Source organism: Talpa occidentalis, unplaced genomic scaffold (assembly GCF_014898055.3).
Source record: "Talpa occidentalis isolate TD23 unplaced genomic scaffold, MPIMG_talOcc4v2.1 talOcc4.13, whole genome shotgun sequence".
Lineage (NCBI taxonomy): Eukaryota > Metazoa > Chordata > Mammalia > Eulipotyphla > Talpidae > Talpa > Talpa occidentalis.
Window position 1 is genome coordinate 15,489,809 of NW_023601322.1, and position 17,981 is coordinate 15,507,789.

The window sequence follows — 17,981 nt, forward strand, 5'->3', positions numbered from 1 at the left end:
CCACTGTGCATATGTATCATTTGTTTTGGGACATTTAGGTTGTTTCCATATCTTGATCTACTCATTTGTTTTGGGACATTTAGGTTGTTTCCATATCTTGACTGCTATAAATAGAGTTGCAATAAACATAAGAGTGCAGGTTTCTTTTTGAATAAGTACTTTTGTGTTTGTTGGGTAAATTATTTTTACTTTTCATTTCCTCATGATAAATAACATAAAATAATGACATCCAGGAGCACTATTATTTTGGGATTCTCTAAAGTAAACTTTTGATTAGGTGCTAAATAATCTTTTCAGATTACCCTGTAACTTTGTCCCCAAAGATCTGTACCATAATTCAACAGTTAATTAAACTATAAATATGACAGGTTCTTAAATAGAGCCTGGGGTTGTGGAGAAGCAGGCATGACAATGTGAATGAGAACAAATGTTTGCCCTCAAGGAATTTACAAATTGGCCCAGAGGTGGGGACTACAGATAAAAAAGTATAAAATATTGACAATGTAGCAAGGAATGAGTTGGGTATTATAGACATATAAAAGAACATAAGACTGGAAAGATAAAAAGGATTCTTGTAAATAAGTAGAATCGGGAAGGACATCTTGAAAGATGAGGACTTCATTTGATAGAGATAAAAAGTACTGCCAAGGGTAATAGAATGACACCTAGTAGGGCATGGAGTTCAGAAAATGCACTTTTCCAGAGTAATGTGTGGATTGTCCCTAAAGACTGTGGTGTATATGGAGGGATGGACTGGTTTTGAAGCAAGAAAAGGTAAGTTGGCAGTCAGACAGCCCAGTCTTAATGTCAAAGAACTAACCTCATTCTGCAAGTCACAGAGTTTTGAACAGAAGATTGAGGAAGTAAAACCTAGGATTGATAGAAAAAGGGAAAAAACTAAAGCTAGAACCTGATATTTGCTTAACATCTACAGCAAAGAAGGATACTCAGCAACACAGGGTTTCTTATAAGAGGAACTTGTTTAAGAAAAACTTGAGGATTTGTTAACAAAAATGTTTCTTTTAGGTCTGAGAAAGTTAAAATCATACCATGAATTATGTCAGCTCTTATGAGTACTGAGTTAGGTCTTTTTTTTTTTCCTTCAATGTTACCTATTAAGACAGTAAAACTCCTGAGTGTTTGACTTAGGCAGGTATTTGACTGCTTGCTGGGAACATGACAAGAAGATCAACACTGTATTAAAAGCATATTAATCACTATTTTTTTTTTGCCTCAGCTTTTCACATAGTTGTAATTTCCTCAATTACAAAATATTGAAACTAAGAGAAGCACAGAGAACAGCTTTTTCAAGGGGGTGTGGCAAGCAATTGAGTAATAAAGTGAGCTGAAACTATACACAATAATAGAGTAAAAAGAGATTTTAATTTTCAATTATAAACCTCCCATCAAAAGGTGCTGAAGCTTTCCATTTTTCTAACAACAGGCTGACTGCTGTAATCCAAACCCTGCAAAGTCTGGATTACATTAACTGAATTCCAAGCTTGACTAGATTGCCTTGAAAAACCCTATTTCCCTGAAATTGGAAACAATTAACATTCTGTTTATTCATGAGATTGAAACTACTCAGGTGTAAAATGGCAGGTGTAGTGTTAAGTACTTTGCCTGAATACCCTTCTGAGTTACGATGGGCCTTTAAACTAGGTGAACTTATGGTGATGCAATTTACATTTAACTTTTTTGATAACAAAATAGGAGTCAATTAACTCACTGCACTTCCATAAATTATACAGAAGTTAAGAGCAGATAGTCTTACACTAGTTAGACTGGCTGTATCTCAGCCTTACCACTTATATGCTGGCTGGGTAAGTTTTGACCTTGCAGTGTCCCTTTTTCTACATCTATAAGGTTGTTATGAGAATTAAATCTTTTTTTTTTTTAAGATTTATTTATGCACATAAGAACTGGGGTACAGGCCAGAGGCTTGGGTGGGGGGTTGAGAGGATTCACCAGAGACAGAGTGGGGAGCAGAACAGGCAGACTGACTAAAATACACTGCTGAGGGAAGCAGCGGGCGTGACAGGAGAGGTCTGCTGTGCCATGTGGGTCAACTCCCTGGCCGGAGATGGAACTCGTGCTGTGGAGGTCACAGACAACTTCATAGGTTGTGTCTCAACCCCTTGTGTGACCAGGGAGGACTGAGAATTAAATCTTATGGGACATACACAGTACATAGAAGAGTGAGAAGTAGTGGGGATGATTAAAGATGAAATGCTGCACTAGGTGTGAGGTTAGTGTATTTTTCCAAAGACAATGTAAAGTTTGATCATCTTAAATCTTGAAAGAAACCAAAACATTATTTGAGTTAAGGTCATCATTTTGTAGATGAGGATGCTGACAGAAGTCACGTCCCCCCCAGAATCACACAGGAGGAACAGTGCAAGATGGCAGTAGAGTGAGAGGTACATGATTCCATTCCAGGGCTTATGGAATACCTGGAGGGGTCATTAGCACTGCCTCCCCTCCCGGGACAGTCACCAGCCTCCCTAGAAAGCCCTCCCTCTGAGAAGAGCCTTCCTGTGGAGCCACACAGTAGCCCCCTTTTCTAGGTCTGGTGTTTTAGATGACTCTTCTGTGGACTGTGGAAAATTAAGGAATCTGTGAGAGTGCTGGAAGCAAGCATTCTCTTCATGATTCAGCTCGGCAATGATACAGATCTTTTGTGAGGATTTTTGCCCTCATTAAAACACTCTCCCCCACCACAGCACCTGCTCCATTGTTAAAAGCAGCAGGCATGGGACAATGTGCAACTGTCAGCATTCTTAGCTCATGTGAAGAATTAGGCACTTTTACAAATAAACACCTCAAAGCAGAAGGGCGATATGAGGTGGTCAACAGAATATAAGGATGCAAAGATAACCTGTTGAGATGAAATGTTCTCATGATCACTTTTGAGAATGTCATATTTTATAGTTATAGTTGTCCTCCTTCACAAACCCAACAGAACAGGCTTTTATAAATGCTTCTGTGAGAGGCTCTAAAAGCTTTAAGCTTAGAGGAGGAAGTGAAATGTTTCATCAGTGGAGCAGCAGTCTACACTCTGGTGATTGGAAAGAGCCAGGTTTGGGTTCTATCTTGGTGGATTTTCTATGACCTTGGGCAAAATGTTACTGTTTCCTTCCTCATCTGAAAATGGGAAAGATAAACTGTGAGAGTGAAAAAAAGATTTTTTTTTGAATGTGCATGCTATAAACTGACTTGTGTCTTCCTCCAAATTCATATGTTGATGTTCTAACACCCAAAGTGACTACATTTAGAAACAGAAACATTTGGGCATCATTAAGGGTAAAAGAGTTTGCATGGGTGGGCCCTGACTGGATAGGATAAAGGTCCTTAGGAGAAAACACACCAGAGAGCACTTTCCCCACCTGCCCTGGGGGGGGGGGGGTGTCACAGCAATTAGGTGACTGCCAAAAAGGGAGTTTTCCATAGAAACCAACCCTGCTGATCTGAGTCTTCTAACCTCAAGAACTGCAAGAAAACACATTTCTGTTGTCTAAGCCACCCAGTCTGTGCTATTTTTACATTAGGATTCTTAGCTGAGAGTGTGGAATTCACACCATTCTCGCTGTTTCCTGAGATAAAGAATTCTCAGGATCATATACTCAGTGGTGTGACTTCCCACTGACAAGATAACCTAAACTGAAAACTATCTGCCTTGTTCCTTAGACAATTCACAGTGGTGGGGAGAGAAAGACTGTACAGGGGAAAGAACTGTAAGGACTTTACACAGAGCAAGTTTGTATAGCTGTATGCAAGCACGTGGGTTGACTGTACATGGGTACAGGTGGCATGTATGTGATGAATACATGTGCTGGTTAAAAGCAGGGGTTCTGCCACATGGTTGTTTGGCTTGGAACTGTGGCTTTGCTGCTTTCTAGCTGTGTTTCTACACAGTCAGATTCTCTGAAGTTCAATGTCTTCATTGTTAAAATGGAGACAATAATACTAAACCTCTCACAGTCTTGTTAGGAGGGTTAACTGAGTCAACACTTAACAACAGATAGAACAGTTTCTGGTGGTAAGAGCTTCCAAAGGGTTCATTTGCCATTGCACATGCCCATAGAGACATAGACAAGTTGGCAGTGTTTTTACCAAAATAGGGAAAATAAAAATGGAAAAAACACTGAAAGCAGGACATTTCTCTACCTCTTGCACCCTCTTCACATCACCCATTAAATTCCCCTATTCTACCTAATTCTCCAAGAAATTAATCTTATGGCTAAATCTCTAAAATCTCATTACTTTCAAAATTTCAAGATGACTTTCACTGGTCACTTGTGCCTGGAAGAGGTCAAAGAATTAATTAGTGCCTGAAGAATAGATAAGGAGCTACAACAAAGGGACTTACAGAGTAGGTTGAGATTAGAAGGTAAAGAATATGTTAGATATAATCAACTAACAATTACCTCAAGGGAAAATCAGTTCTATGTAAATTGTGTATCATTTTTATACTCCTGATATTACTCAGAAGAAAACCTCTCTCCAGATAACAAGTGATTCAAACATAACTGACTTTTGTTTTTCACACTTATGTTGTTCAGGGCAGATGTTAGATTCCAAGGAAAAGTAATTGTGACAAGAATCAACAAAGACTTTTTTTTAAGCAATCAAAATTTTTCTCACTTTCTTTCATAGTCAAACTCAACCTCCTGCTTTTCTACTTAGGATTCATCTTTGCAAGGTTAACTCTGATCCTAGTTGCCAAGTTTTTTTTTTTTTTTTTTTTTTCTCAATGGTAATCTTCTCTCAACCAAAATCCAACTCTGTCATAAATGTAACAGGGGATCACTGTCATGGGAAGGGGTCAGCTGGTAGAGTAAAACTTAGTCAACTGATTTGCTAAGCACCAAGAGTAAGAATATTTGAAAAGGATTTTTCCTATTATTTTCATCACTCTTAGTGGGATAATTAACCTAGTTTATCCCTCTTGTACTTGATCATCAACTCAGAAGACTGATTATATTTGCAAAGAGCTCTTGATGGCCAGTAAATTTTATGTGCTTTCTTTGTAAGAATTTAAAGATTTTATTTATAACCACTAAAGTGCATGTTGTCAGTCCCTCTCAATTTTACAAATGATTTGAGTTTGATGTAAACTTTAGAGCCTGTCAATTTAACCAACTGTATATATCAGCTGTGATCGCAAAAGGTGCTAAGTGATGTAAGAAGCAAGAGAATCTAAGTAATAATAGATGAAGAAAAGAATAATTGCCCCAATATAGTAATAGATTGGTAACTGGCAATAATTCTTGGGAATTTCTTTTGTTCCTGATAGCTATCTGATTTCACCACCAATGGGAAAATCTGAGTAAAATCCAAGGAGAGTGTGTGGCCAGAGGCTGGGGAATAATTAGTTCTTTTTCCTTTTATAAAGGAATGAATTACAAAAAAATAATTTTGGGGAACTTAAACTAATATTCAGGAAAAGAGTAAACTGAAAAAAAAAAAAAAAAACAGCAAAATACAAGTAAAAGGAATCCTGATAAAATTCACCTAAGTGAAATTCACCTAAGTGGCTAATAAGGTAACATTTTGTCTGTTTCAGTTACTTGAAAGAAATTTTTCTGTGTTTCTTTCTCTATTTTTTTCTAAATACAATTTCAAAAATTAATAGTTACCTGCCCATGGAAGTTCCAAATTCATTTAAGTTCAGAAGGCTATGAAAGGTTAATTATTTTATAACTAAAATAGTAAAACCACTTTTGCTAATTAATTCCTTCAGCTTGGACTTGGCCAGCACTGATATTTAATATACTTAAATATATGCTAGCTGATTATCTTTGTCATAAATAGTTAATAATTAAAGTAATAATAATAAAGAACTTTAATCCATAGCTCAAATATTGCTATTGAGTAAGTATTGATCTTACAGAGGTATTTTAAGTGGAAGCAGTAGGAGCAGTTAGGTGATAGAAATGTTCATCCTGGGTAGACATTTCTGTGATTGCATCATTTCCATAACCCCTTGTATGTAGCCCTAGCCATGTTCTCTTAAGCAGAGGCACAGTATAAGAATCCAGACATAAACCTGAACAGAAGCCCATTCAGTAAAATATTACTAGTTTATAGGGTACCTTCCATTGTCAGCAGGTCTTAGCATTCAGATGTTAATATTTGTCAAAAGGTAAAAAGTATTCTTGTTGAACAGAATGTTTACTGCAATCTTACAACATGGTGCCTTAGAAAATATGATGCTTACAAGTTCTGCCACTGGATGTCCAAAGCAGAAGAGAAACCACAAGGCAGTAGACTCTGAACCAGCAAATATAGACCAAGCTGACTACTAGCATTTCTAAACTCCCCCTTCTTTAAAGAATATAGTATCCTGAAAAAAACAAAACTCAAGCTATTATTTTTCTATGCTGGCATTCCATGAGTTATCCTTAGTATAAAAAGATTGGGACCCTACTTTATCAGCCTACAAATCATGGTAACAGCAAATTCTCATCTACCCGTGAGATGATGGATAACTCTTATTTATCTCCATTTTCCTTTTTGTAAAACCATGTCTTTTTCTCTACAAAAATCAGCTTTTTTTGGCAAAACAATGTTAGAAAGGATAAAATACCCTAACTCAAATCAGCATCTGATTCATGGACTGAAACTTTCTGGCTTCAAATGAACAACAGTAATGCCCTAAAAAAGTTGACTTAACTTTGTTTTTATTTATTAAAAGAGGCTCATTGTAGGGGAAAAGCACACATGATTTATGTTTTTTTTCTCTGTAGAGCTCCGGAACTTTAATCCATAGCTCATGAAAGGGTGCAAGAGCAGCTTGAAAATTATGCTGAGCTTAATTATACTTAATGTGAATTATTCAGAAGTGCAGACAGAGACTAAAAATTTATTTCATACAAAGAAGCTTGACATTTTAATTGGTCCTTCAGAATAGAGACAAAACAATTTCCTCTCAAGAAAATTTACATCTTCCCTATCAGAGTCACAGCCTCAGCCAAGCAGAACTTCATTAACAAGATTAATTATCACGCCAGTGTCTGCTTCCTCAGGTGTGTGGCACAGGTGAAAAGAGGAATACAAAATAATGACTGACATTTCTAACAGATAGCATTGATTCAAGGAAGGAGAGAAAGACAGGTTGGCCACCATACCTTGGTCGTTAGCCATTTTGTCAGGATGTTCCACTGTGAGGGAGAAAGAAATAATATTATTAGAGTTTGACAGTTCTCAGCAAGAAAGCTGACATATCAAATCTATAGTTTTGTCTGCAAGTTCTCCTGTGAAGGCCAATGCCCTTTTTAAGTATTTCAGGTCTACACATTCTGAGACATTGTCCTACAGGCATAAAAAATGATAATCAAGTTTAATGATAATCAAGTTTAATTTTGATAAAATAATCAGAGGGAAAAATACAATGTTTTTTCTTTATGAATTTGTTCTAAATGGTATGTTGTCACATACCTCTACACATAAACTCAGAATGATGACAACATAAATTTAATTAAAAAACAATCAACAGTGTGAAAAAATGCATGTAGTTATCAATATTGATCACTTATAAATTTTAAATAAGTTAAAGAAGTTATTTTCTTGTATTTGATTTGTTAACAAGGGAACCAAAATTCATGTGAATAGGGTTAGATAATAAAATATCTTCAGTGTTTATCCTAAATGGTTTGGTAAATTTTTGGAACGTATGAAGAAAATTCTTTAGTTCAAACTTTTGATGAGAAGAACTATATTCTTGAAAATGACATTTCAATTTAAAAAATGTCCCTAAATTAGGGCCTCCCCAGTGGTGCAGGTGGTTGAGCACAGAGCTGTGAAGCTGTCCACAGCCTCTGCAGCGCGGGTTTGATCCTGGCCGGCCAGGAAGATACCCACATGACATGGCAGACCTCTCCTGTCTCGCCTGCTGCTCCCTCAGCAGTGTATTTCAGTCATTCTGCCTGTTCTATTTCCCACTCTGTCTGTGAATCCTCTCATTGTTCCACACATCTGGCCTGTACCCCAGTTCTTGTATGCATGAATAAATTAAAAAAATCTTTTAAAAAAGTCCCTACATTTTCTTAAAAGATTTCGTTTAACAAAATGTAACTATACATGAGATAAATCTCCAATAGCATTATTTTTCTAGAAATTGTGATATGACATTTTAAATAATATAGATCTTTGGAAATCTCCAATTAGAATTATTTCACCTATACTTGATTTTCTTTGAGCTTAGAGTCTTCTGGGTATATTTAACTCACTTAACTGTACCTAAACTTGACATGTAGGTTACTATATTTGCTGGTTTTCTTCTGGTAATTAAATCAGTTACACTCACACAGAGGAACATATAATAGCATTCCCATAAGGAGTGTCCTATGCCCTCATCAGCTCTCTCATTATGCACGGCAGTCTTACAGCAAATCTATGATGATGGTTTGAAAAATAAGTTAAAGTAAATGATGTACAGCCTCTGGTTCTTCCTTTTCTATATGAAAGAACACAAATTACTGTACAATAAAAATGTATTGACTCAAGATACTTAAATAATGATAGTGCTAACAAAAGTCCCTTTCAGATGAACCAGGTATATAAATGTTACATCAAACAAGGACAAGTTTTTCTTTTTAAACACTTTTTTAAAGATTTATTTATTTATGTATACAAGAACTGGGGCACAGGCCAGAGGTGTGGATTCACCAGAGACAGAGAGGAGAGCAGATCAGGCAGATGTACTGGCATGCACTACTGAGGGGAGCAGTGGGCAAGACAGGAGAGGTCTGCTATGCCATGCAGGTTACCTCCCTGGCCAAAGATCAAACTCATCTGCAGTGGTTTCACAGTGCTATGACTTAAACCCTTGTGCCACCAGGGAGGCCCCCGAGGATGTTTCTAAGCTAGAGATCCCTTAAAACTTCTTTCATTTAAAACAATGTGTAGGGCCTCCCCTGATGGCACAGGTGGTTGATCACAGAGCTGTGAAGCTGTCCGCAGCCTCTGCAGCACAAGTTCAATACCAGCCTGCCAGCGAGATTCCCACATGGCGTGGAGGACCTGTCCTGTCTTGCCCGCTGCTTCCCTCAGCAGTGTATTTCAGTCAGTCTGCCTGTTCTGTTCCCCGCTTTCTCTCTGGTGAATCCTCTCACCATCCCACGCATCTGGACTGTACCCAGGTTCTTGTATAAATAAATAAACAAACAAACAAACAAATAAAAATAAATAAAACAATTATGTAGACTTATTCCATGAAAAGGAAAAAATAGGAAAGGTATTGATCTTAGTAAGCAGTAGTCCTGGATTCTGAACCACTCTGTGGAAAACAAGTATCTATATGAGTGCTTATAATATTAACATTCTACAAGCGTTGAGTAAATTTTATAAATGTCTTGTATCTCCTCAAAATTTAACAAACATTTTTTAATTCATGTTATCTAATCAAATATTTTCAAATCAAAATTACTACAAAGTAATTTTCATCTTGATTGTATCTTCCACTTCCCATTGAAGAATAATGGTGTCTCAAAATGCACTAAAAGGCATTGATGAAAAGTGCAGCCAGGATAGGATAAATGTATGTTCCATGGGGCAAGTTTTTCCTAATTCTTATCTTCTGGATTTGTTTTACTGTTAGCAAATCTAGACTGACTATAACTTGAGAAATTCTGAATTCTCAAGAAAGATTATCTCCTAACAAGTAGTTCCTAACATGGACCCATTACATTCTAAATATTACTTTTCATTAAAGACAAAGAATGGTATCAAAAATATTGTACTTTGTGCCTTGACTTTTTAACTGCCCCTGTCATTCATGAATAAAATCATGTTTATTCACAAAATAATTTGGAGACTAAAACTTTCTTGTATTCTGACAGTGCTCAGTACTATATCCTTGAATGGGAGACAGACACATGTCAGAGGAATGATTAAGGATGCTCAGAAAATTTCAAGTACTCTTTCACTGCTGAGACTCTGTTCCTTTGTGTCTAGGGAGTGACCTCATTCCTTCACAGAAATCCTGTGTCCTACTCCAGTGGGAACATTCTTCCTCCCTATCACTTAATTGGCCAACAAGGAGAAGCTTATTTTATTGGAGGAGACAACCCATGTGACAGCAGAGATAAATCTTCCAACTGTTTGAGAGTAAACACATATCCTAATGGGGAGGGTTTGGGCAAGGGAGGTGGGGATTTGCAGAGTCCTATGTGGTCAGAGATTCAAGTTTAGAGATTATTTTAATTACTATTCCAAATAAAGAATCAGATACCCCACATATATGTCAGTACATAAGGGTAACTTAATCCCTTTTTAATTATAAATAGTTTTTTAATTAACCAGTGATTACTGATTGAGTTCATGTAACTCTCTAGCTGGTAACTAAGACTTGAAAGATAAACTCAAGTCTCCAGAAGAAAATGTTTCTATCCTTGCCTAGACTGGATGGGAGAGAAGGCGGGTTGTGGACACCCCCTGGGGCATGACTTGAAACAAAACACTTGCCCATTGCCAAACAGGCTACAGAGAGTTCCTCAGTTCAGGACAATATGTCAGCTCTTCTCTCTGTCAAACTAAGTGGAATTCTGATTAACAGAGGTCTTATGTATTGAAGCAATTTAGGACACAGAATATCTTAAATCAGAGAGCAATAGCATGCTTTTATATCTTTAGTTGCCTTTGGTTAACTATGATTTCAATGCTTTACAGATGAATTATTGCTGTAAGTTACACTGTAAGTTACATAAAAGATGCATTTATGTACAATGCCAAATATTGATAGAGATGTGCAGGGTCAATATTTCTGCATAATTAAGAATGCAGTCAAGACAACAAACTTAGTTTACTAAATGAGCAAGATGTACCTTAAAATCTAATTCACTGGTAGCATGTAGGAGAGCAACATTCAACATCCAAATCAGGATATTAATAATGACCTTTGAGGACTATTATGACATGTAACAAATCCCCAAATTTGTTCTTAGTTCTGAATATCATTTCACAGACGAGTTTTGGGCATTTAGGGTAAACAGAACCAAATGAGGTATCTAGTTCATTAAATAATCTACAGGATGGTGATCAGTGTGGGCCTGTAAATCCTGTGATAACTCATCACCCTGCTGCTTACTACATTTGGACGCCTTAAGTCATCTTAAACCCCTCCTGATATCTCTAGTTGGCACACGCTGTGAGCATGAAATTAATTTGGCACTTGTCTATAGATAAAGATGAAGCATTTGTGAAACATTATCTAGTTACATTTCATGCTTCCACAAAATGAATAACCAGTTTCCTTTCAATTGCTCATTTGGAGTAAAACCTGATTTAGACATGAAGTTCCTAAAAACCTGGATAGAAGAAGATTAGCTCATTTCGTCCTGCCTCTTTCCCAATTCTACTCTGTCATGAAGAACTGTCACTCCAGCTTAGACCAAATGCATGTTTGTGTGCTCTTAGCCATCTTTCAGATTAGCTGTAAGCAAGTCTAGTTTTTTAATAGCTCACTAGCAGAATTCAAAAGTCCACTATTTGTGCAGGAATGGCAGTAACAGAGCACATAGTTATTCCAAAACTGTTCTTTCAGTATGTCAAGCAACTGGGTGGAATTGTCAATTATTCATGTACTTCTAATGTTTCAGTTGTTTGCCATCATGCATTATCAAGCCAGATATAAATAGGCAGAATGTGGTCACATATTTAAGAACCAAGTATCCTTTAGAACAACACACATCGTGACTCCATATACATCTTTAACTTCAGCTCTGGAACAAGTTATTTTCTATTCCTAAATAATAGAGATTTTTGAAACAAGTTGTCCTCCAGAAAAATATTGTGCTCTAAAATAGTAAGGACTCATATGAAAATCATTTTGATGTAGTTACTATTCTTGGAGCTTAGAATCTTTATGTGAACATACAACTATGCTTAAATTGAATAGCTATTTATTTTCTTGCAAGCATGTGGAGGTTTCTTCTAGCAATCACACTAGTGTTTTTGTTTATTTCATTGTTTTTTACCCTGGGTCCTTAAAATAAACACATTCATTTTATTTGAGGCTTTTTGTCTTGACACATCAAAAGTTCTTTTAATGTGTAAGGACAATAGTTCCTAAAACATATTTAAAGTTGGCAATGGTATGCCATTCACATAGTTCCATGCTTTTTAATTTTTATTCCTTTACATGAAATGGCTAAAGGATCTCATTATATTTTGAATAGAACCACTATACATGAAATCAATACAAAATTTCAAAGGCATTGTAAATTAAAAAAAAAATGTCAGTCTAAATATGTCTGCCTAGGGCTGATGGCAGAAAATGTGATAACACAATAGATCTTTCATTGACATTCTGGCTTTCAGCATAAAAAGGTACATTTTAATTGATTTTTAATGTCCACTGTATTCATGCTGCCAACTGAGATAGTGTGGGATAATTCCTAACACTGACTCCAAAGCCATTTTATAACAATCTTATAGGAAAAGAAATAAATAATAGGAAATGATTCAAACCTTTTAGAGTCCTGAAGAGAATGGGATCTGAGAGGGGGCCCACCCCTTTTGAATTCCGTGCTTGGATTCGAAAATAATACATAGTGTCAAGGTTGAGATCCATGATTTGATGAGTAAGGCGATCACCGCTGATTGTTTCCATAATCCAGTCATCAATTGGTATGTTCTTGTCCAAGGTATAAAACAAGATGTAAGCTGCATAAATAGATGAATGCAACTTTGTTTAGTGTACCCAGTGCCTCTATATGTCTGCTTCCAAACACCCTGTTTTTCAAATATAATTTGCACTGATTATTTTATGTTCATAAGCTATAAACTATAGTATTCATTTTGGCAAGTAATGCTTTTTTCATATTGCACGGATTATATAAATAATTGCTTCAATGTACAGAATCTGAAAATGGAATAAGCCATTAGAAATAGAAATATTTGTCATATTTAAAAATATGAGGTTTTTGCTGCCTATAAATCTGATTATTGGTTTTCTCTAATATATAAGCATGAAAAATGTAACACATAGATAACAAGTCTATATAATTTCCACTGCAGTCCAATAATGAAAATAAGTAATGTTTGTTTTGGCTTGTGCTTAAATAATAAAAATGCATTGAAAAATATAAAATACTGCACATGTTTAAAGCGCTATAAAAATAAATGATCATATTTGATTATTGTAATAATTCTGGGAGGCTGGCAGGGCACTACTGCTTTCCTTTCAATGAGGATGAACCTGAGGGTATGCAAGCTAGGTGGTAAAAGGACAGGATCACATCTTATACTAAAAACCCAGCACTATTTTCCCTAGTCCATCCCACCTGGGCAAAAGAAAAGCATATTCTGGATAATTGTAGGTTTTAAGGCCATGATCACAAATATTAATAATCTATCATTTGATAGTATCAATTGCCCTCCATGTTAGGGGGTATTTCCTTGAATGTTAATAGCGTGCTCCTGTGGCATAGCCTAATATGCAAAGAAATCCAGACATCCCTATAAAGCACTCATTTTCTAACATGATGTTTAGATAACATGGTCATAAGCTTGTATTTAAAAGCATTAATTCATAATTTTGGTTTTGTGTTATCAGATGAAACTGTAAAGAGGCTCATCATTGGTATCGTGGCTACATGAATATGGTAAGTTACTGTTTCTGCCACAACATCTGCATCAGATGGGCCACAGATATTCCCAGGTCTACTCTTTGAATTCATTCTTTGTGGGTCATATTCTTACAAACAATTTTCTTTTGATTCACTTATCTCTTCCTTTTGAGTTCCACTTGTTTCACGTGTCCTTGGGGATCATGACAAAATGATTAAGTCAGTGTTTGCTGACTCAGATTGACTTCCTCCTCCAAATAACCATGAGCATGATCTAAATGATCTAAATCTCAGCACAAACACTTCTGGACTGATCTCCATACTATGATTATACCTGCCTCTCCCTTACTCCTCACACCACGCTACCTTTCGTCACTTTCTTTATCCAAATCGTACCCATCCATCAAGGTCTAATTTAAGCTAGATGCAACATATGAAACTTTCCTCAATTATGAGATCTCTTTCTTGTAAACTTTTTAATCTACTGCAACAAAATATAAAAACACTTACATGATTTTGTCTCACTCATCAATCTCCTGGTTTTAGAGGATGCATTCTAGTTACTGAGTTGGATATTTCTTTTTTATGTGATTCTGAAGATTAAGTAATGTTGCAACCTTTAAAATCTAGAGGTACACTTCTCTTAAATCTGAATTTAAGATTTAAGGTGCAATGCTGTTTTACTTTGGCATTTACCCTTTCCCTTGTTTGGTGTTCCCCAGAACTGCCTAATCAGATGAATTACCTTTGGGTTAGGTACATATTACAATACACCCCCCTCCCCCCAAAAAGGGGGCATTTTGATTTAATACGTGTGGACGACAGGTTTTCACAACCCTTAATTTACCCAGTTCCTGGTAGTTATATCATTTCATAATCCTTTTTGCCTGATTGTAGGCAGGGCCTAAGTCTTGCTTTTAATGAATGGAAAACGGCAAAAGTGATGGAATGGAAAACGGCAAAAGTGATGGACTATCACTTTCATGATTTTTTTATTTTTAATATAATTTTTTTAAAGATTTATTTATTTATACAAGCACTGGGTACAGTCAGAAGAGTGGCAGGGTGAGAGAATTCACCAGAGCCAGAGCGGGGAGCAGAACAGGCAGACTGATGAAGTACACTGCTGAGGGGAGCAGCAGATGCGACAGGAGAGGTCTGTGTGCCATGCGGGACCCTCATCAGCTGCTGGGATCGAACCGGCATTGCAGAGGCGCGGGCAGCTTCGCAGCCCAGTGCTCAACCGCTGTGCCACCAGGGAGGCCCCCATGATTTTTTTACATGAGATAATCACTTCTGTCTTCCTATCAGACTCTATAGTCTCTCCTTAAGTTGGTGCAGGAAGCAAACGTTACACAACATTTGTTGTATAACAAACATGTAACAAATGATTAAGCCACAACATTTGTTGAGATACTGTTACACAGTAATAGGTAAAGAACAGGAAAATATCATCCCAGAAAACTTCACTGTGGATGATTTTCATGTTCAAGCATGGCCAGAAATCACTGCTTGAGTTGATACGTGGGATGAGAGGACTGTAATTCAAAAGGGGTTGTGAAATATCATTTGATAAAGGAGTTGTTTTTGCTACCCCAATACAATTTTTTGACAAAAACTAATTTCATGGGAGGGACTCTGAAGGCTGGGTGGAGGTTACTTTTGAAAAATATATTTGCATATAACTTCTGCAAGGGCATACAAGGGAAGAACTAGTCTATCTCTTTTCGATGAGTAAGGCAGAACTTAATTTGTATTCCTTTGTCTGTTGTGCCTTCCTTGGTAAACTTCCTAACTGACCTTCCCTTTCATTCCACAAAGTCCTTCTGTCATAGCTAAGCTATTTAAAATGGCATCTGAAGTCACATGGGTGAATTAGCCATGCTGGGTCTCTCCCTGTGTACAAGATATATACATGATACTACTGAACCTATTATTGTTTTTTTCTCTTATCAATCTGTCTGATGCTTGTTTGATTATTTCCCAGCCTAGAAAAACCCAGAGGAGTACAGGATGACTTCCTTTGCATCCTGACATTGGCTTTGATCTGTAGTCAAATCCAAGCAGTCAAATGAAGAAGACCATGTGGCTAGGAACTGAGTGTTCCTTATAACAAATGTGTAACAAATGATTAAGCCAAATTTGTTGAGATAGTATTACACAGTAATAGGTAACACAACAGGAAAAGCATAATCCCAGAAAACTTCACTGCAGATGGTTTTCATGTTCATGAAAGGCCAGAAATCATTGCTTGAGTTGATATGTGGGATGAGAGGACTGTAATTCAAAAGGGGTTGTGAAATATCATTTGATAAAGGAGTTGTTTTTGCCTCATGAATGTTAATTCACTTATAATTCATCCCCATGATCAACATCAATAAAATCTCCTAATATTCTTAGACCCAGAACAATCTCCATTCTTGTTCCCAGAGAACTGTATCTACTGAATAGAAGTTTCTGGTACCAGTAATATTTTTCTTAGCTTTTATTATGAGATGCTCTTATCTCTTTAAAAGAATAAAAACATTCCTTTAGTTCAGGAGCTGTATCTTATATTACTTTTTATTCTTTAAAAAAAACTAATAAAATAGTCTTCACATAATAGATATTGAAACTCACTTACTGAATGAAATCTCCTGCATGGTAAGCATGTATGTTTTACATTCATGACACTTAAATCAAAAATTTCCTGGGCTATTGTAAGTGCATGATGGACCTGAAAATTTGGAGAACTATGTTCCCATGCCAGCATAGCTACACAAATTCCCTATTTTATTCATTTATGAAGTAAAAATAAAGTATTTGCATTCATTGTGCTTTTTTTCTGTCTAAAAATGACCCAACTACGCATTTAGCAATGACAGTTCTGGCATCAATTAAGTCAAGTTGAAAGGTGTAAGCATCACAGTCTGAAAATTCCAAATATCTGAGCAATTTCCTGACATCTGTGGGAAAGTCTTTTTTTTTTTAAATAAATTCAAGAACTGAAATACATCATTCAAAACTGTAAAAACTGGCCTCACAGAAAGCACAGAACTTCATTTGAATGTGTGACCTTGGTATGTTTGAAAGATATTAAATCTATTGCTGAAGTCTCACCTTAAAGATTTTCATATACCCACACAGGATGGAACCAAGTCATTGGTTACTCATGGTCTTTCTGTACCTTTTTATTTATTTCTCTGGGTCCAGGTCTTTTTTCTCATCCTTTTCTCTTACTTTTTTTTCTATTTTATTCTTGTTTATTTCCACTGCAACCGGTCAAATAATGAAGCATTATGCACTGTATGAGATTGTAAAACCTTCCAGAACTAAGTGTTAACTCCTGGGACATCTACATTGGAATGACATTTGTCTAAATGTATTACATAATGTAACAAAATGGATCTATCATCTGACTTTATATAAACAGGTAGTTGTAATGTCAGTAGCAAAGTGTCAAAGAGTGTTGGACTGCACCACAATCACCTCCTCTGTCCTTGTCCATACAACTCTTCCTACTCATTAACAATTCCCTTCTGTGACACAGGTAGGCTGCTCAGTACAAGAAGACTGAGGCACTTGGCATAAGCTCTCCCAGCAGGTGCTCAGTCCTGGGAGGCTTGTCATATTTATATATTTGATTCTGATCATCACGTATATAGTTGGATATAAGAAGGACCCATTTCTTCTTTTGTGCTAAAAAGAGTACAATATGGATTCAGGAAGACCTGACCTCAAGTCATAGTTTTAACATTTACTAGTTTATGTGACTTGCTTACTCTGTGTCTCAATTTTCTTACCTATAAACAAGTTGTTTAATATAAGAACTTAATTCACGCAGGTACTTCTATTGCACTATCTATTATACGCTAATTGTAAATACTACATCAATGATTTATTTCTTAGTATTACCAAAGATTAAGGAAGTGCCTTGGAGAGCTAGAACTTTGATTTCAAGTCTAACAATTTAATAGCAACTGAAAGCTTATATGACTCAATAAGTGTTAGTTTTTTAAAATGTCAAGAATATTGTTACTGGGGAGAAAACACTCAGAAAAATCTGAAACCTGTTTCCATGGAGTGTTTGGCCTTGCGCCACAAGGAGTTTGATTTTCTCTCATAACTATATGGAAAGGGGATGGAGAGGAAGTATAGATGCCTACATTCTTAACTTTTCCAATTGGGTTAAGTGTGGAGACCTTTGAAAACAAGGGAGAGAGTATATGTAGATGCCTGATACCAGCCTGAATGCCCAGCTGGGTTCATAATCTGGAAGGTCTTAGTGTCTTTTACAGAAGTAACAGTGTATTACTTGGCTAGCGATGGTGGGAAACAGAACAAAAATTTTTTAAAAAAGGAAAAGGAGACATGGGGGCTGGGGAATGGAATAAAGTGTCACTATGACAGGCAAAAGGTAATGTGCAATTT

General features: G+C 36.4%; 1 protein-coding gene across 2 annotated transcripts in view; it reads right to left on the reverse strand.

Annotated features, from left to right (window-relative positions):
- The window catches only part of DCC (DCC netrin 1 receptor), a 1,038,093-nt gene that overhangs the window by 83,104 nt on the left and 937,008 nt on the right, over positions 1-17,981 (reverse strand). For both annotated transcript variants that reach the window (XM_054694039.1, XM_054694040.1), the window contains exons 20-21: positions 12,472-12,666; positions 7,131-7,163 (exon numbers count right to left, since the gene is read on the reverse strand). In XM_054694039.1, coding sequence (XP_054550014.1) covers positions 7,131-7,163; positions 12,472-12,666 — 228 coding nt within the window. The remainder of the gene's footprint in view (positions 1-7,130; positions 7,164-12,471; positions 12,667-17,981) is intronic.